The 20,347-nt window shown below is 46.9% G+C and overlaps 1 protein-coding gene across 2 annotated transcripts; it reads left to right on the top strand.

Moving 5' to 3' along the window:
• Nucleotides 1–3,312: 3,312 nt before the first annotated feature.
• MYL4 (myosin, light chain 4, alkali; atrial, embryonic) lies at nt 3,313–18,298 on the top strand. Of its 2 annotated transcripts, none has more exons than XM_011973269.1 (8): nt 3,313–3,406; nt 3,640–3,802; nt 8,070–8,097; nt 14,541–14,690; nt 16,302–16,475; nt 17,000–17,077; nt 17,634–17,677; nt 18,128–18,298. In XM_011973269.1, the coding sequence occupies exons 2-7, from the start codon at nt 3,674–3,676 to the stop codon at nt 17,660–17,662; spliced, it is 588 nt and encodes a 195-aa protein (XP_011828659.1). In that variant the 5' UTR covers nt 3,313–3,406; nt 3,640–3,673; the 3' UTR covers nt 17,663–17,677; nt 18,128–18,298. The 2 variants fall into 2 exon arrangements, with proteins under 2 accessions (XP_011828659.1, XP_011828660.1); XM_011973270.1 differs by having other exon boundaries at nt 3,325–3,342.
• The last annotated feature ends 2,049 nt before the right edge of the window (nt 18,299–20,347 follow it).

Raw genomic sequence — 20,347 nt, 5'->3', positions numbered from 1 at the left:
CTCTGAGTGTTCTCCGTCAGACAGGCCGCCTGGCCCTAGAGACCTGCCACATGCTTTCTGAGCCACAAATATTTTACACCATGAGTTCCCAGCGGCTGCCCTTCCCCCACTTCCATTCCTTTCCACCTCTTCATCGTTCCTAATCCCACACCTTAAAATCCCTTTAGCCACTGTCATCTTACCTTGTCCCTTTCTCATGTGGACCTCTCTCTGGAAGTTCCAAATCTGGGAAGCCTGAATGCAGCTCTAGCTTCAACCTGCTGGGCAAAGGAAAGTGAAATGAATCTCTTTGAATGTTTCCTACATGGCAGAGGTTGTTTGCAGTGCCCTACTCACATTATTTCATACAAATCTCATGACAATTTGAAAAGGAAATGTTTACCCTCAAAGGTCCTGAGGCCACTCAGGCCTAGATTAGAAAGTGGCAAAACCAGGCTTCAGACCCATCACTGCGTACCTCCAGAGTCCACAGTCCTTGCGTGATTTTGGATGCCTCCGGAGCCCCATTCGGCTTTCCCAGCTTTCTAACCTCATAGCTCTGTTCCCATGCAGACTTGACATTTTGCTTCTTAGACTTTAGAAAAGAAAGGTGGCGGTGGGGGGTGGGGGAAGAAAGGAAAGGAAGAAAAGAAAAGAACAACCTTCCAGCTTTTTCTTCTGAGGATCATACATCTTTGTAGAATAACTACGACAATAACATAATAACGTGTTGTGTGTGCGTGTTTTAACTGGAAGGGGGCATGTGCCATTCAGTGATTATTTAAAAAAAAATTAAGCCATGTAACCATTAGAAAATGATACTGTTTTACACACTGGGAGTTTCGGTATGTAAAACACAGGAGTGGTGGTGACTGAAGTGATGGTGGTGGAAGGAGCTCCAAGGCCTGGCCTTTCTATGTCCCTTGCAGCCAGAAGCATGTCATGTATAAAGCAAGACAGCAAGATTTCTAGTCTCAGGATTCTGTTGAACATGGTTTGAAAGCCTCCTGATTATTTTTCCTTTTAAAATAAGCAAGCAGAAGCCCAGAGAGGGGAAGTGGCTGGCAAAGTCAGGACTGGTGCCTGGGTCTCCCAGCTTCTATCCTGCAGCTTTTTACAGAAATCCCAGTTTGTATATTTTTGCACAGACTCCGCAGGATGCAGTCCAGGAAGGGATGCAGGTGGAGGTGGAGAAGGAGGAGGGCTTGGGTTTCCACTTTTTCTCCTTCCCCATCACCAACAACCTGAACTCCCAACCCCCGTGGGGAATGGGGTAGGTCAGGGAGAGGACTGACAGGGATTATAGAAAGTGCAATTGAGGGTACAAGGGATCAAGTTTGGTAGCCAACAAGGAAGAGAGGTGAGGCAGAAGATGAGGGGAGGAGGTGAGGTAAACAGAGCAAAGGACCCGCCTTCCCAGCTCAGGACCAGGGCTGGGCTCGAGTCTGGGCCCTGGTCTCGTTCTAATATCCCCTTGAGCAAGTCCTGGCACTTTTTCCTGCCTGTTTCCTTTGAGGGCTTCTCTGTCACCACCAGTAAGCGTGTACAGGCTACAGGAGGAGCAGTGAAGAGCAGTGTGCTACAGAGAGCACTGCACCCTGGGAAACAGAATTAGTTGGACCAGCTCTGCCTGTAAGTAGCTGAATGTCTTGAGGCAACTTAAACGTTTCCTTGGACCTTAGATTCCTTGCCTGTAAAACAGGATGGGGCCAGATGATCTCTAAGGGTCCTTCTGGCTCTGAAAGCAATGATTTGGGGCATGGAACCTGTGGTTAGAGAGCTGGGGAATGGGCAGATGTGGGTTCCAGGGCACCCAGAATTGCAGGCTTAGGAGCTAACAGCAACCAGGCGTTCTGTGGTCTAGCAATCTTGCATTATAGGTGAGGAAACTGGGCCTAGAAAGGCAAGTGATTTTTTGCTTCTCTCACCTTTATTCCTCTTTTCCCCTGAACGGTAGAGTCTGAAGGTTCAGGGCAAAGCAGTTTTGTGTAGTGGATACATACGCTTCTTTGTTGTTATTTTTCTGAATTATTTTGTTGACTTTCTAAGTTTTTTTTACATAAACAGTAAATGCTCGTTACAAAAATTTCCATTAATACAGGAAGTGAAAAAAGTAAAGAACTGCAAATTGCTGTTATTCTCCCACCCTTACCCCTTAGGTCCCCAGAGGTGTCTCTGTTAACGGTTCAGTGTGTATCCATCCTGATCTTTCCAATGAATGCGCAAACTTGTATGCCTCTCTCCCATAACTGGATTATCATATACATTATTCAAGCACAGACTTTAGAATCAGACATATCTAGAGTCTAATCCCAGCTTATAGCTAATTATTTGAGTGACCTTGGCCAAGTTATTCAACCAGTTTTAGTCTCAGTCTCCCCAGGTGTAAAATGAAAATAATAATAGTATCTACCTGGACTGGCTTGGCGGCTCATGCCTGTAATCCTGGCGCTTTGGAAGGCCGAGCCTGGTGGATCCCTTGAGCTCAGGAGTTCAAGACTAACCTGGGCAATTTAGCAAGACCTCATCTCTAACTAAAACAAAACACAAAAAAACTCCCCCAAAATTAGCCAGGTGTGGTGGTACGCACCTATAGTACCAGCTACTGGGAAGGCTGAGGTGGGAGAATTGCTTGAGCCAGGAAAGACGAGGCTGCAGTGAAATGTGATTGCGCCACTGCACTCCAACCTGAGCAACAGACCGATACCTTGTTTCTGTTAAAACAGACAAACAAAATAGTATCTACCTTATAGGACTGTGGTGAAGATTTAATGACATTTTATATGAATAGCACTTAACAGTTCCTGGTACTGATAGTAGTGAGCACTACACACACACACACACACACACACACACACACAGAGCACAGAATGAGTTAGGGGTAGAGTGAAAACTAGACCCCAAGTTTTCTGACCCTCAATCTCCGCGACTTTCTACCACGTCTGTCTGCTTCTCTCCTAGGTGCCTAGGCGTGGGTTAAGTGCTCACTACTTGTTGAATGAATGATTGAGGTTGTGTGTAAGGGGGTAGATCCAGGGATCTGAGGTCTGTGGAGTTCCTGGGATGCCTGCTCTGGAAAATGGAGGCTTTCACTCTGTGAGTTGGGAGGGTGTGGGGCAGTGTGGGTTGGCTGAACCAGCTGTTACTTCGGAGCTCCACGCCTGGAGAGTTGGGCCTCTAGGCAGAGCTGAGGGCCCAGAGTGGCTCTCAGCTTAAAGGATCTTGGCTTAGAAGGAATGTGCAGTGGGCTGCCTCTGCTCAGGAGGGGCTAAAAAAAGCCTCACCCTCCCCTGGGCTTTGTGTGAGGGTTATCAACTGCTCAAGTCAGCTCATCTCTCCGGCTGCTCTGGCATATTTGAGAAGGTCTGTTTCCCTGGTCCTTGTGGGTTTCCACCAATTGGCAGGAAGGGATCAGCCTGTCCTAGAGGTGAAGAGAGAGGTGTGGCGTGAAGGGGAGGGGGCTGGTGGCCCCAAACCTGGTGACAATACACACTTGTCAGCTGTACCCTGCTGGCGTTTCTTCCTTTTATAGTCAGCAGCAGTTGCTCTTGCTCTCACCCAGCCCCTCTGTGGGGGCTCCTGCCCAGGATAAAAGGGAAGGGAGGCGGCCCAGGCTCCTATCTCATCTCCCAGACGCCGTGTCTCTTGGTTTCTTCTTAGATCACTCCTCTGCCGAAGATCCCAACAAGACAACATGGCTCCCAAGAAGCCTGAGCCTAAGAAGGAGGTGGCCAAGCCAGCTCCAGCTCCAGCCCCTGCACCAGCCCCTGCCCCAGCTCCTGAGGCTCCCAAGGAACCTGCCTTTGACCCCAAGAGTGTAAAGGTAAGTGAGGCTCAGCCATTGGGATAGAGGTGGGGATGACATGCAGAGTCCTTTTGCTCTGGAGCTTAGAGATCTACTTTATGTGGGGCAGACTGGGATGAGGACTAGGGTGTCCATGACCCAGACCACAGTCCCATGGGGCAGTGGAGCGGGTGTTGGGGTTGATTGATGAGGGGGAGATAGGGTCATAAACCTTTTCCATCAAGAATGAGGTGCTGCTTTGAGGGAGCCCTGTCCTGCTACCCTAGATTTGTGCAGCTAGTTGGGAATGGAGAGAGATACAACCAACCATTCATCCACCCTTTTATAAGGCATTGTGAGGACCACCATAGCAAAGTAAAAGAGACTAGCCTTTTCCTAGGAGGTAGTGGGATATCTTTATGGAGAACAGACACAGGGGAGCTACCAGTGTAACTTGGAGTAAGTGATATAAACAGTCAAGGAATATCCTCCCTGTGCACGGCAGTTTGGGAAAGGCTTCACTCACAAACACTCTTATGGCAGGTGAGGGCAGGGTGGGAAGGAGGTTGTGGTTAAGGTAAGAGGAGCTTGGATTCCTGTCTTCTCTTTCCTTACCCAGACAGGCCTTTCCTTCTGTGGCCTTAGCCTGGGTTCCTATCTGTAGCATGCAGAGGACTGGCCCAACCGGGGCTGAGACCCTCTCTCCAACCGGATCAGGAAGCTGGGCCTGGTTCCTTTGCCCCACCCTGCTCTCCTCACACAAAACATTCCTCTCCCTGGAGCTGGTGTGGGCCCTGCCTGCTGACTCAGTCATGTTAGACCTCCCAGCTCTCTGGCCCAGCTGCTGAAGGAATGGAACTGGTGGGAGAGGGGCGGGCTGAAGAGAGAGGGGGCCAGAGACCTCTGGAGAGGAGCAGTTTTAAGCCTTGGCACCAGAATGGAAGAGGTCAAGTGGCTACTGGTATGAAGAGCTATTAATAACAGGTTGGGAGTGCTGAGCCCCCAGGGATCTCAGCCTCAGGACAGGGCTGGGGGTGGTGAGGTATCAGGTCAAAATAAGAGCACAGGACCAGGTTCCGTGACAAGCAGGCAGGGAAATTAAAACCCAGAGCTCTAGTTGTATGACCTCCCTGCCCTCTGAGAATTCCTCTCATACCCACAGCCGGGATAACCCTACAATTATTATGCCAAAGACCCAGTCCCCACAAGGGGCAGGAGTTAAGGTGGAACTGCTTAGCCAAGAGATGGAGGCAATTGCCCCATTTCTGAACTTGGTTATGGCTCACTCTGGGGAAACTGAGGCTCCTGTAGGACTCTGAAAACACCTGCAGGTTTTCTAGGTCATACATCACTCCCTCTACAAGCTGAGCCTGGCAGGAAAAGCTATTTCCCCCTTCAAGATCCCTCCTCGCCTTCATTTCTGATTTGTTCCCATAAAGCACTGTGCCTTTGGGTGGGTTGCCAGGCCTGGTCCCTGGTGTCTGGGCAACAGCTGCCTAGTGGCATCAAACTGGTGTCCTTCCCTTGGCCTGTCACTTCTTTCATTCACTCTCCTCTCTCAATTTCTCACCCATGAGAAATTGCACCCCTGGTTGCAATCCTCTTTTCCATGTCTGCATCTTCATGGGCGTTGTTGGGGGTTGTTGAAGTTGCTTTGAAGTAGGAAAAAAAAAATAGGTATCTTTATGACAGCCATTTTCCCTATTATTGTGTTATACTTACCCAGTTCCTTTGATTAGAAGGTTCTTTCCTCCAAGATAGAGCAGAAGCCAGGTGAGGTGACTCATGTTTATAATCCCAACCCTTTGGGAGGCCGAGGCGGGAGGGTTGTTTGAGGCCAGGCATTTGAGTCCAGCCCGGGCAACATGGCAAGATCCTCGTCTCTACAAATAAATAAATAAATTATAAAAAAGATTCGAAGATAGAACAGAAGCAAACTTAAGCCCAATGTGTGTAGTTACGACCACATCTATTGAGATTTTATGTTTTTACATTAATTGCTCTTACATGTTTATTCCTGGTACTTAAAGCATTGCAAAGTAAGGCAAACTGTGCCTTTCCTCAGAGAGTGAATGCAGAGCATCCTTCACCCCATCTAGGGGGTTCCTTTAACTTTCTGACCACCCCCCACTTTTGGCAAAGTCTATTCCTGGCCACAGCTAGTTTTTTTTCCAACCCGGTTAACTCTCCACTGCCCCAACCCATCCCCAGCTCATGGCTGCCACCTCTGGGTCCTCATGAATGGAAGTCAGTTCTTGGAGATGAGGAGATGGGATGGGCACAGCACAAGCAGCAGCAGAATTAGTACTAGGAATGATGGCACTTGAAGAAGAGGCTCCAGGATTGGAAGCACCACCAGTGGAGAGGGCATGGGATGGGATGGGGTGGGGTGGGTGGGGTGCATAATGACCAAGAGGTAACATACAAGATCTTAAATCAAAATGATGACTTGGGCTGGGTGTGGTGGGTCATGCCTGTAATCTCAGCACTTTGGGAGGTGGAGGCAGGTGGATCACGTGAGGTCAGGAGTTCGAGGCCAGCCTGGCCAACGTGGTGAAACCCTGTCTCTACTAAAAATACAAAAATTAGCTGGGCGTTGTGGTGGGCGCCTGTAATCCCAGCTACTGAGGCAGGAGAATTGCTTGAACCTGGGAGGCAGAGGTGGCAGTGAGCCAGGATTGCACCATTGCACTCCAGCCTGGGTGACAAGTGTGAAACTCCATCTCAAAAAGTAAGAATAAAAAATAAAATAAAATAAAATGATGACTTACGCTTGGCCATTGTCATTCACTCTCCTCTTCTGTACTCAGCATTAAATTATTATGCATTATGAGGGCGAAGTCCAAAATGTATTACTTCCCGCAACAAATACTTTTTCAGTGCCTACTATGTACTAAGCATTTCAGTGAACAATAACAAGAATCCTTGCCTGAGGGAACAGTGGCTTCAAGGAGACAGAGTGCACATAAAGGCATGACTGGAAACAATTAGGAAGCGTGGAGGGCCCATGCTAATTACTCTTGCTGTCCCAGAGTGCCTAAGAGTGTGTCAGAAGGCAAAATTACAACACATTTAGTTTTAAGATCTGAATTGGCTTTGATGTTTGAGTCTAGAATCTGGTAACAACGAGCCGAGCAGAGGAGGTGGTATTATAGACAGAGAAGGGCAGAGGCAAGCAGAAACGAAGGGCAAAATGCAAATTGGTCATTGCAAAGTTACTTTTCTTGTAAACGTTAAAGCAGATGGCACTTTCTTATCACGCTGGCTGCAACGGTCCTGTTTGGGGATCTGGCTATTATCTCTCACTTTCCTGATTTCTTGGAGAATCAGATCAACAACTTAGTTTCAGCTTGGTGATATGGAACTTCAGTATGAGTGAATCTATTTTGGTTTGGTCTATTGGGCCTAGTGTAGGAGCTCAGTACAAAACAATGGCCTCTTATAAATTGTACTTAACTAGGGACCTGTGCGGAAGGAGGGGCTGGATGGGATGGGGTGTGGGAAGCCTTCATCGAAGGGAGTGGATTTAAAATCAGAATCAGATAGAAAGAGGAGTCAAAGGGTGGGGAGTGGTGGTGCCCAAAGAGTGCAGAAGTGCAGCTTGTTGGAGGACTATGGACTAGGAAGAGATTGAAGGGGCAACAGGGAGGGCAGTTTGTGGGTGGCTAGGATGAAGAATTTACCTTTGACCCAAAGGCATTGCAATAGGGAGTCCGTGTAGGTTCAACAATTATCTAGGGAATTTTTCTTTCCCTTTCCCTCTTACCTGGAACCATCACTTAATAAGTGGTATTGAGAGAACTTTGGAGTCTGCATTACAGTTGTCCCTCGTTCTCTGTAGGGGATTGGTTCCAGGACCCCCACGGCTACCAAAATCTGAGGATGCTCAAGCCTCCTATGTAAAGTTTGCATATAATCTACACACAGCCTCCTGTATAATTTAAATCCTCTCTAGGTTACTTATAATACTTAGTACAATGTAAATACTATGTGATAGTTATGTTATATATTTTTTGTATTATATTTTATTGTCATGTGATTATTTACTGTTTTCTGAATATTTTCAATCCGGAGTTGGTTGAGGCTGGGGAGGAGGGCTGACTGTATTTTATAGCCTGTCAGTTGTGTCTCATTCAGCAGGAGACTTGTGTTTTACCCTTAGCACAAGTCTCCTTCCTTGCTTATCAGTGGCCTGCTGGAGGTGGCCAGACTGTATTGGAAGCCACTTCTGCTTCTGCTTCCCTTTGGGGACCTTTACAATTGCTTTTAGCAATCCAAGCCCTCACTTCTATTTCCCTCCCTGCAGATAGACTTCACTGCTGACCAGATTGAAGGTAAGTATGGACAACCCCACCTCTCCGTCTCTATTGCATTTTCCTGGAGGACGAGGAGGAGGAGGAGGAGGAGGAAGAAGAGGAGGAGTAGTTGTTGTCCTCATGGTAATAGTAATCACTATCATCATCATAGCAAACCTGTGTTGAGCATTTACCATGTGTCAGGCACAGTCCTAGGCACTTTATATGGATTCACTCCTTTAATTCTCATAACAACACCATGAGGTAGCAATTGTTACCTCCCCCATGTACAAGTGATAAAACGGAGACACATAGAGATGGGGTGACTTGCCCAGTCTCACATGGCGGTCAGCAGTAGAGCTCAGGTTCAAACTCAGGCAATCTGATTCCAGATCTGTTTTCTCAACTACCCCGCCAGACTGCTTGGAGCATAGCAGATGCTTAACAAAAGTTAGTGCCTTTTTTCCTCCACTCCAAAGATCTATCTAAGATATTTGGAAGCCCTCATTTCTGTTCCCATTATTGGAAAGCCCTCCTTAGTTTACCAGCTTCGTCTCCTGCCACCATGAAGTCTGCCAAGATGCTAACCCACTAATGGTGGCAGGGCCAATGAAATGTTTTATCACGTGATGCTCCATGTCCCCCAGCTGTAAAGCAGGACTCACTGTCATTGCAGTATATCCCTCTGTTTCCCCCACCGAATGCCTCCAGGACATAAAATTATAGGAATTGGAAGGGACCTTGAACAGTCGCCTAATCCAGCTCCCTCATTTTAAGCACATACTCTCTTTTAAAAATCAAATGAATATTTGCACATGGTAAAACAAAAAAGCAAACACACACACACATAGTACTTAAAAGTAAATAATAAAAAATAAAAATCCTTTTTTTCCATGCTGATTCCTCTCCCAAAGACAACCACTGTGGACAGGTGTTTATGTATCCTTTCAGAAAAATATATAATGATACACAAGCTTGTGTGTATGTATGATGAGTGTATACAGTTTATACAAATCAAGCCATGTGATACACACTGTCCACCTTTTATTAAATATATACTTGGATTTAGTAATATACAGTATTTGGATATCTTTTCACAATTAACACAAACAGTTCTTTTTTTTTTTTTTTTTTTAGACAGAGTCTCACTCTGTTGCCCAGGCTGGAATGCAGTGGCACGATCTCCGCTCACTGCAACCTCCACCTCCCAGGTTCATACCATTCTCCTGCCTCAGCCTCCTGAGGAGCTGGGACTACAGGCGCCCGCCACCACGCCCGGCTAATTTTTTTTTGTATATTTAGTAGAGACGGGTTTTCACCGTGTTAGCCAGGATGGTCTCGATCTCCTCACCTCATGATCTGCCCGCCTTGGCCTCCCAAAAGTGCTGGGATTACAGGTGTGAGCCACCGCGCCCAGCCACACAAACAGTTCTACTTCATTCTTTTAAACAAGTATATAGACTCTCACACATAGGTGTAACCTTTTAATTTAATCAGGACTATATTGATAGGCTTTCAGGTGTTTCCAGTTGGAGGATATCAGCTTTCTTTTCCCAGGTGGCCTTCCTAGCAGTGGTTTAAAGGATGGTGCATTTTAAATTATAATGGTTATTGCCAGGTTGCTCTGCAAAAAAGTGACACCGGTTTACCCACAAATACAGCGTGAGAGCTGGCATATGCCTTTTGAAACTAGTGAATTGAGCCTGACTCTGTTTTCATAATACTCAGTGGATACTCACTTGCAGTCAGCATTAATTTCAATGCATTTTAGTTAAATATATACTTACGTGGATATAGAAACACAAGGATACTAGTGAGGACTGGAAAATCAACTAATGGTTTAAAATTTTAACTTCCCAAATGGCCAACTGGAACAGATGGTTGTGTCTTTTCAGGGCTGATGGGGAGGGGGTAACTCATTCTGATCTTTTATCCCTCCGACCTTGAAGACATTTTTCCTTCTGTTGAATCAGAATTGTTTTTCCTTTAATTTTACCCCAGCGATCTTTTCATTTGTTTTTTGGTGAAGATGATAATGGTTTTCTCATGTTATGGTGGAAAGAACATAATGTGGAATTAGGAGACTTTCGTATTAGCCCTAATTCTTCCACTATTGGCCATGAGACTTCTTTAAATCTTCCACTATTGGCCATTTCACTTCTTTAAATCTTAATTTTCTTATCTACAAAGTGAGGGTATTTGGGTTTCAATTTAGACATTCTAGTCCATTCAGCATCCTCTAGATATCCTCCATCTATTTGGAGATAGTTTTCAAATCCCTCCTAAGATTTATATTCTCTAGGTGACATGCCCCAATTTATTTTATTTTATTTTATTTTATTTCATTTTATTTTGTGCTATCATTTTATTTTATTTTGAGACAGGTCTTGCTGTGTCACCTAGGCTGGAGTGCATTGGTGCTGTCATAGCTCATCGTAACCTTGAATTCCTGGTTTTAAGCAATCTTTTCACCCCAGTCTCCTGAGTAGCTAGTACTACAGGCATGTACCATTGTTTTTATGTTTTGTAGAGATGGGGGTCTTGCTATGTTGCCCAGACTAGGCTCCAACTCCTGGCCTCAAGCAATCCTCTGGCATCCCACAGTGCTGGGATTATAGGCATTAAGTCACTGTGCCTGGTCTCCCAATTTCTTTTGTGCTTTTTTTTTTTTTTTTTTTTTCCTCATAGGAGTTAGCTTCTAACCCTTGACTTCCTTCTCATCCCTCTCCAGATTTCTGTATTCTTTTAGAGAGGGGAGTCACTGCTGTAGTAAGCAGGTGACTACACTACTGCAGAGTATTGAGGAAAGGTCTCTTCTGGACCCTTGAACATCACCTCTAATACCTGAAAATCACACTGGCTTTTTTTTTTTTTTTTCTAGTTGTAGTCCTAAACATCAGTGTTTGATTTTTTTTATGTGCATACCAGACTTCCCAGCAGGCCAGGCGATAGGTTGGAGCATCAGCAGTTATAACAAGCAGGTGTCCTCCTCTTCCTCCTTCCTCCCCATCATTTCCTTGGTTTCCTTAATAGTTGATCATAAGTCATATCTACATTGGCTTTTAAATGAGGATAATAATACCGATAGCATAAGGTTTTCTCATAAAGATTAATAGAGTGTTCTATGCAAAATTATTTGCTCAGGGCCTGGTTCATGGTAAGTGCTCAAATCATAGGTCATTGTTCTTATTACCCTCCTCTTCAGGTTTCACCCTCTTATTAAGCATCATTACATCTTTTTTTTTTTTTTTTTTTGAGACAGAATTTTGCTCTTGTTGCCCAGGCCGGAGTGCAATGGTGTGATCTCTGCTCACTGCAAACTCTGCCTCCCGGCTTCAAGTGATGCTCCTGCTTCAGCCTCCCAAGTAGCTGGGATTACAGGTATGCATCACCAGGCCCAGCTAATTTTGTATTTTTAGTATAGATGGGGTTTCTCTGTGTTCATCAGGCTGGTGTCGAACTCCTAACCTCAGGTGATCCTCCCACTTTGGCCTCCCAAAGTACTGGGATTACAGGCATGAACCATTGTGCCAGGCACATCATTACATTTTCTTTTGATGAGACTTCCTCTTTTGTTAAACTTGACCTCACTCTTCTGAATGAACTAGGAGATCAAAAAGTCTGACTTCAGATTCAACTAACAAATATGTATTTATTGAGCACTGAATTTGTGCCAGACACCATGCTAATTGTTTTAAAAGTAAAAAAGATTAAATCCTGGCCAGGTGCAGTGGCTCACACCTGTAATCTCAGCACTTTGGGAGGCTGAAGCAGGTGGATCACTTGAGGTCATGAGTTCGAGACCAGCCTGGCCAACATGGTGAAACCCTATCTCTACTAAGAGTATAAAAAATTAGTTGGGCGTGGTGGCACGTACCTGTAATCCCAGCTACTCGGGAGGCTGAGGCAGGAGAATTGCTTGAACCTGGGAGGTGGAGGTTGCAGTAAGCTGAGATTGTGCCACTGCACTCCAGCCCGGGTGACAGAGCAAGACTTTGTCTCCAAAAAAATAAAAATAAAAACAAAAAAATAAATAAAAATATTAAATCCTTATAACAAGGCTATGAGGTAGGTGTTATTTCCTTTTTACAAAGGAGGAAACCAAGGTTCAGTGAGGTTAAATGATTTGGCCAAGATCACACAGTTAAGTGATCCAAATTAGGATTAAACTCAGTAAGATAATACTAGACGCACTGTTTATGCATTTACTATGTGCTGGACATTGTGTTAAAATTTTTTACATACATTATTGTATTTATACACATAGTATATTTACATACGTTATTATATTAATTTGAATGTAATTTAAGAAACCTATGATAGCCAGGCGTGGTGACTCACACCTGTAATCCCAGCACTTTGGGAGGCCGAAGTGCACGGATCACCTGAGGTCGGGAGTTCGAGACCAACCTGACCAACATGGAGAAACCCCATCTCTACTAAAAATACAAAATTAGCCTGGCATGGTGGCGCATGCCTATAATCCCAGCTACTTGGGAGGCTGAGGCAGGAGAATTGCTTGAATCTGGGAGGCAGAGGTTGTGGTAAGCCGAGATCATGCCATTGCACTCCAGCATAGGCAACAAGAGTGAAACTCCATCTCAAAAAAAAAAAAAAAAAAAAAACTAACTAAAAAGAAACCTATGATGTAGGTACCATTTATATAAGATGTTTTTAGAGGTTAAATATTTATTTGTCCAAAGTCAAGTAAGCAATGGGAATGAAATTTGAACTCAATTATTCAGTAATATGAAGGAGATGTGGTTTTATGTCTTTTAAATTCATATAAAGCCTAAGAAAGAGTTGAAAGTTAAGGTCCGGGGAATCTTCTGTGATATGTGGAATGATTTGTAAATAATCCATATGCAGCCTCTAGAGAAAGAAGTACTTGGAAAGGATTAAAACTGGCTTTTTTCCCTAAGTAGTTCATGAATTCTTTTTTGGCTTATACTGTTAATCTGCTTAGTAAACCACTTCTTTGTGGGTAGCATAAGGTAACTTCAATGCCCCTCCCAGGCCAAATTACCTCCACTAATGAACTGGTTGAATCCCAATCAATGAAGAATTGGGCCTAGGTGTGGTGACTCACACCTATCATCCCAGCACTTGAGAGGCCAAGGCAGATGGATCACTTGAGGCCAGGAATTTGAGACCAGCCTGGCCAACATGGTGAAACCCAGTCTCTGCTAAAGTACAAAAATTAGCCAGGTGTGGTGGTGGTGGTGGGCGCCTGTAATCCCAGCTACTCAGGAGGCTGAGGCACAGGAATTGCTTGAATCTGGGAGGTGGAGGTTGCAGTTAACCGAGATCACACCACTGCACTCCAGCCTGGGTGACAGAGCGAGACTCTGTCTCAAACAAAAACAAAAACAAAAACAAAACAAAAACAAATCAATGAAGAGTTAAGGTTCTTTGAAAAAGGGACCAGGAGTGCCTTCCTTTGGTCTTGCTGCGGGGATATTTGCCCTGCTGCCTTCAAGGAGTCCAGTCCCTATGGTTCTGGGCTGGTAAGTAGGAAACAGAACTGGGAAACAGTTGTAACCACCATTTGTCGATTCCCTTACCATATGCCGGACATTGCTCGGCGTGGTTTGTGATCCCACCTGCAACCCGCTCAAGTGATCACTGTATCTCCACTTAGAGCTAAGAAAACGAGGGCCCACAGAGGTTAATAGTTTGCCCCAGGCCGTATGCGAGTGGATGGCAGAGCTGGGGTGGTCTGACAACTGCCTCATCAGGCCTGGGAGCCGCCTTTCAGCCTGGAACAGGCAGTACTGATAATAGCTGACTTTCCAGCAGTCTTATCACTTTGTAAAATGCTTCCACAACCTGCAACCTCCCTTCGCTCTCACAGTGACAGGCCCAGGGAGTGGGGTGGAGTTGTCACTCCCTTTGTGTGCACAGGAAGCTGAGACCCAGCCCAGCTTATCCTGCACTCTGAGGCAGAGCCAAGATGAGAATTTAGGAATCCTCAGTTCCGGGCCAGTGCTATTTTCACTTGTCTGTCATTTCAACAGTCAGGAACCTCACCTACACCAGAGCAGGATGTGTGGGTGGGAGGGGTGGAAACCAGGGAGACATTTGAATTTTTTTTTTTTTTTTTTTTGAGATGGAGTCTCACTCTGTCATCCGGGCTGGAGTGTAGTGGTGCTATCTCGGCTCACTGCAACCTCTGCCTCCCGAGCTCAAGCGATTCTCGTGCTGCAGCCTCCCAGCATTTGAATTTTATAACAATGAAGCAATAGAAGAGACCCCAGGCCCAGCCCTAGAATGGGTCGTGGAGGCACCAGGCTGCCTCTTGGTTTGGCAGAAGATGAGATGGGGACGGGTTCGAGGGAGGGCCTAGGCTAATGGACAAAGAGAAATATTGGAATATTTTAACAACCACACGCACCTACTATTCAGCTTGGTGGAGGCTGATTGGCCACCAGCCACCACCTTCAATGGGGATTGGGGGGTATGGCTGGGTCTTCTCTTCACAGAGTTCAAAGAGGCCTTTTCATTGTTTGATCGGACCCCAACTGGAGAGATGAAGATCACCTACGGCCAGTGTGGGGATGTACTGCGGGCCCTGGGTCAGAACCCTACCAACGCCGAGGTGCTGCGCGTGCTGGGCAAGCCCAAGCCCGAAGGTCAGTGCGTCTGCATGGCAGACCTCTCCCAGGGTCCAACTTGCAGTCCCTGGGCTCCCTCCTTGTCCAGATTTTCTCTGCCATCCGGGCTCTCTCTTCTCCCGCTTTAGCCCCTCAGGACCAGCCTCCCCTACCCAGCTTACCCTAGTCCCACTTTGAGAATTTTTCTAGACGTCTCGTACTTAAATGACCCTGGAGGAAGGTAGCCTGGGCTTGTTTCTCTCACGAGGTTGGGAGCTCCTGCGGGGCAGGAGCTACATTCTGTTGCCTCAGTGTCTGAGGAAGGCTGGGTGGGAATCTGGAAATCTGGTAACTGATGGTTCTCACTCCCCAGCCCAGGAGCTCTCAGGAGAGGCATCTGTCACAGCACCCAGTATCCTGTGGTGGCCATCGTGAGCTGTATTACAAATCATTTGTTTCTAATAATGGTTAGAGTACTGACTTTTACAAATTGTTTGATATGAATTAGAGCAGCTTCAAGATTCTTAGCTCTACACGCTGCCTCTTGCATTCATTTGCACTTCAATAGGTTTTGGTGAGTGAGTGTTTAGAAAGTGGTGCAAACGATTCTTTTGTAGCTCATAAGTGCGACCGTTGAGTGTTCATACTCATGTGTGAGCTGTGCCTCCATCAGTCCTTGTTACGGCAGATGAAAAGAGGTGCAAGGGCGTGTGTCCCATTTGTAATGTCATCTGTCATGTGTGCCAGTCAAGTTAACAGCTGCTCTAAACCACGCACACATGCTTCTCTTCAGTGGTGTTGGCATGGGATTTGGGGTGGGGTGAGCCTCTCAGCAAGGGCGGGCCATCTCTGGAGGCTTCCTAGGTCCCATATTGGTTCCCCCCTCCATCCCTTGGTTCTGGCCCTTTTCCTTCTCCTCTGGCTGAAGATAACCGTGGAGGTGAAGGATGTGGGCAGGAAAGGACCAGAGGGCTAGGAGCTTGTGTCTCAGAAGTCAGAAGCAAGTCCTGGGTGCTTATAAAAGAAAGGAATGCCCACATTTGTGGTATTTAAAAATAGTTTGCCTCTATTAAATTAAAGCTTTTTAACACACTACCATGTGGGAGAAGTACGCTGTTCACAAGAGAACTGCGAATTTATAAAACTTATTGATTCAGAGTAGCTTCAAACAGTGTGCTCTAGTGATGGGACACCATGCAGAGTGGTGCAAACATTTCTTTTTTCAGTCCTGTCTGTTTGCCCCTGTGATTATAGGTCTGTCACATGTCAAGGGTCTAAACTGAGTGTGAGGCCCGGGCTGCATGGCACTTCGGGCCCCTCACACCCTGCTGCTGCCACCCTCAGCTCCTTCACCTGGTTGGCCACCTGGTGCTCAGAGGTCTGGGTGGAGGGCTCCTTTTTCCTTCCACCCTACTCCTTTCACTGAGAAAAGAAGGCCCCTGAGACTGTCTCCCCAGCCCCCAGTCCCCTGCCTTGCTTGGATGGGCAGCTCTGTGTCCTCCAGGAGCACTAATGGGTGTACCACCCAGAAGTGGCTGTAGCCCGAGCCCTGGGTGCTGCCAGACTTGGGGTGAGGCCTCCTCTTGACCCTCTGCTCCCCTGAGCGCCAGCTCACGTTGCTTTCTCTTTCTCTACCCTGCCTGCCTAAAGAGATGAATGTCAAGATGCTGGACTTTGAGACGTTCTTGCCCATCCTGCAGCACATCTCCCGCAACAAGGAGCAGGGCACCTATGAGGACTTTGTGGAGGGCCTGCGTGTCTTTGACAAGGAGAGCAATGGCACAGTCATGGGTGCTGAGCTTCGGCACGTCCTTGCCACCCTGGGTATGCCAGCTGGGCAGAGATGAAGACCAAGTGGGAGGAATGGAGGGGTGGGAGGTGCCAAGGTGACATATACTGGTTGGGTTGGGGGGTGGTATACAAGGGTCTTTGCATCCTGAGGATAATGACCTGATCCAGGCCCTGCCTCCCTGGGCTCTGCAAGAACAACCATCCCCAGTTGGGTTTGCTCAGCAGGTACCAGGGTTTGGGAGAGGAGGGGAGAGCAGGTTGGCAGAGCAGGGGTTACTGCTGAGGCCTGAGAGGTGGGACTCAGGGCTTCTTTCCTTGTCTTTGCCTGAAACACTGAGGCCCTGGCAGCTGTAAGGCAGGGGGGAGGCTTCGGAGACTGGGCAAGACCTTAAGACCCTTGACCCCACCCTTCAAAGCATTTGGGGGAGGCTTGGTTTGAACCACTTCCCAGATCCAGGCAGTCTTGAACCTTCAGACTTATGGGGGTATTTGGGTATTGCCAGTTCCTCCTTTGCCATCTGTAATTAAGAGCGCACCACCTCCCAAACCCATTGCAGGAGAGAAGATGACTGAGGCTGAAGTGGAGCAGCTGTTAGCTGGGCAAGAGGATGCCAATGGCTGCATCAATTATGAAGGTATTAAGCCACGCCTTGCTTCCCAGGGCAGCCAGGGATGGTAGCGTGGGAACAGCTTGGGTGGGGTAGGCCCAGGAACTGGGGAGTGTGTGTCTGATGTGGGCTTTGGTAGACCCCCTATTGGATGTTGTTCTTTTCCATCTTGTGAGTGAACCTCCTAGTGTAATGATGGGAGCATGGATTTTGCAGCTAGCTCTGTGATATATTAGCTGGTGGACTCGATTAAGTCACTTATTTTCTCTGAGCCTCAGTTTTCCCGTCTGAGGGATAGGGGTGATGCTGGCACCTTTCTCAAGGCTGTGGGGATTCATAGCGATAATGTAGTTCATTCCATTTGTGTTGAGAATGAGCACAGAGAGTGGGCACAGAGCAGAGTTTAAATGTTTGCCCTTCTTCCGCCTTCTCCCCACCAACCCCCAAATAAGAGCAGGAACTACACAGTCTGGAGAAAGGAGAGTGGGAGGGTTGGAAGTCAGGCAGTGTGGAGAAGGGACAAGTGGTTTATGGGCCTAGAGGTGCTGAGCCACACGGCAACTGATTTTCACTTCTTTCCTAGCCTTTGTCAAGCACATCATGTCAGGGTGAAGCAGAGTCTTCCAGGTGAGTGCAGCCTCCCCCCCGGTCCCTTCTGGGGTCACTTAGGGCCTTAAGAATACCACCACATGCCCTAGAAGGCATCTGCAACAGCCCTGACCCCTTAAGAGGAAACCACTTGGGATCAGGACGTGAGGACAGCCCTGCTCACTCACCATCTCCTGTCTCCTGCCTGCCTTTGCCTGTTCTCCCTGTCTTGACCCTGTCAGTCACATCCTCTTGCCTCTCCCAAGATCTCTCAAGGCAACACCCTTCCCTCAGGCCTGAGGTCTCCTGTACAGGCTCCTGGGAGTGAGAAAACCAGATCCCAAGTGGAAGAGAGAGTCCCTGGCCTGTGCTCTTGACCCTGTTCTTCCTCACTTCTTTCCCTAGGTTCTCCCTGTGATCCCCCTGGGTGTGGTAAGGGGCTGGGTATAGGAGGCTGAAATGCCCTTTCCACCTAGCACTTTCTTTCAGGTGCCTGGCCCTTGGCCTTAGCCATACCAGGGTGAGTTAGAGAGAGGCCCCGGATGGTTGAGCTGAGATGGAGTCCTCAACTTATTACCACGCCGCTGCCCCAAGGACCTTACAGGCCCTCCGTGTTAATAAACTGCTCCAATACGGCCAGGCTGGGCTCTGGGATTATGACCAGTCTCTGTTTTGTTTGTTTTTTAAAAAACTAATTAACAGATTGAGTTGGTTTGTGGTGTGTGTGTGATAATGTCACCTGCGGTCTCATGTGTGCTCAGAGAAATGAGTAGCATCTGGGAGCTAGGAGACAAGGACAAAAGCCTGTGGATCTAGGGATATTGGGGTCAGACTCAGGAGAGTAAGCTCTGGAAGGCCAGCAGCTTGAGGAGTTGTCACCTGGAGGAGTTTCATTCCCTTCTGGCTCACCCTCTACCTTATCACACCTCCAGGTGGCAGGCAGAGAGAGGCCAGGCTGAGGCAGGGACTCCTCCTGTGGTCCTTGCTGTTGCTGCTTTTAAACAAAAATTGTTGTAAAATACACATAATATAAAATTTACCTTCTTAACCATTTTTAAGCATACAATTCAGTAGAGTAAGGTATATTCACATTGTCATGTAGTGGTATTAGTCTCTTTTCATGCTGCTGATAAAGGCATACCTGAAACTGGGAAGAAAAAGAGGTTTATTGGACTTACAGTTCCACATGGCTGGGGAGGCCTCACAATCATGGTGGAAGGCAAGGAGGAGCAAAGGCACACCTTACATGGATGGCGGCAGGCAAAGAGAGCTTGTGCAGGGAAATTCCTGTTTTAAAAACCATCAGCTCTTGTAGACTTATTCACTATCGTGAGAACAGCATGGGAAAAACCTGACCCCATGATTCAGTTACCTCCTACTGGGTCCCTCCCACAACACGTGGGAATTCAAGATGAGATTTGAGTGGGGACACAGCTAAACCATATCAGTAATCAATCTCCAGAACCTTTTCATTTCCACCAGCAGAAACTCCGTACTCATTAAACTACTCCCCATTTCCTCTTTCCCCCAGCCCCTGGCAATCAGCATTCTACTTTCCATTTCTATGAATTTGACCTCTCTAGATAAGTGAAATCAGACAGTGTTTGTCTTTTGTGGCTGGCTTATTTCACTTAGCACAATGTCCTCATGTTCCTTTTTTAAGGCGGAATCATATCCCATTGTATAGATGGACCACGCTTTGGTTTGATCCTTGCTTTTTTAGGTGCCTCTTCCTCTGAGTGCAAAGTTCCCGGTACTTGGTTCAGTCCTGCCTGTTCTGGACATCTCATTGACTCCAGACACAGGATTCCAGCTCAATGCCTTGGAAAGAGTCAGGGTCAGAGGTCATGAACCTCAGGCTGAGAGGGAAGGGGAGTGGGTAGAGGCATGTGGGAAAAGGAGACACCTGAAAACCAGCAATTGGGAAGAAGAAGCAAGATGATGTGATGAAGTTAAAGACACACGTATATGAGTAGAAATATTTAAATGGGAGCACAGGGGTCCGGTCATCCAGTCATCCCAGAAAGGGAGTCCCTACATCCCCGAGAACTCCCCAAGGTGAAATAAATCCTTCCCATGGCCTTTCTATTGCGTAACTGTCAAGCATCCAGCCACAGAACTCTGTGGAACATCTATGAATTCAGCCAAGGCTGCCTGCCTGTCATGGGAAGCTGAGCACCACAAGCCCAAGTTTGCCCTTCTTAGAATTTACAGTCTGGCTGGGGAGACAAGGCCAAGATCTATGTATATGCCCTTCGTTTCCCAGATTTTCTTTGAGGAAGGGTTTCAGCTTTGGGAGTGACTGGTTGAATCTCAAAATCAGGGATCTTCATACAGTTGAGGAGTTCATTGAATCCAGTGGTTCTCAAACTTTGGTTTAGCCCCATAGCCTTTTGTTCAGACTAAATTTTATAAGGAAGTCAGTGCATGAAGCTGAAGAACACAGCTTCTTTGGCTGAGGAGGAGAGGGCTGGGTTTAGGCTTCTTGGAGCCTCTAACTGGGCTCCTTGGAGCAGAGCCAGTTCACTGATTAGTCAGACTTCCTAAGTGTCGAAATCAGGAAAACAGATCCTTAAAGGTGAAGTGACTTGATCAAGGTCACAGCTAATGTTGACAAGGTCCCTTGAATTCTACTTTTTCTCAATTTTCAACACACCATTTTCAACCTGCCTTTGAAATGTTTTCCAAGCTTGGCTCCTAGGACTCTCT

Source organism: Mandrillus leucophaeus, unplaced genomic scaffold (assembly GCF_000951045.1).
Source record: "Mandrillus leucophaeus isolate KB7577 unplaced genomic scaffold, Mleu.le_1.0 Scaffold1362, whole genome shotgun sequence".
Lineage (NCBI taxonomy): Eukaryota > Metazoa > Chordata > Mammalia > Primates > Cercopithecidae > Mandrillus > Mandrillus leucophaeus.
Note: the sequence above shows the minus strand (reverse complement) of the source record. Positions and strands in the feature narration are given on the sequence as shown.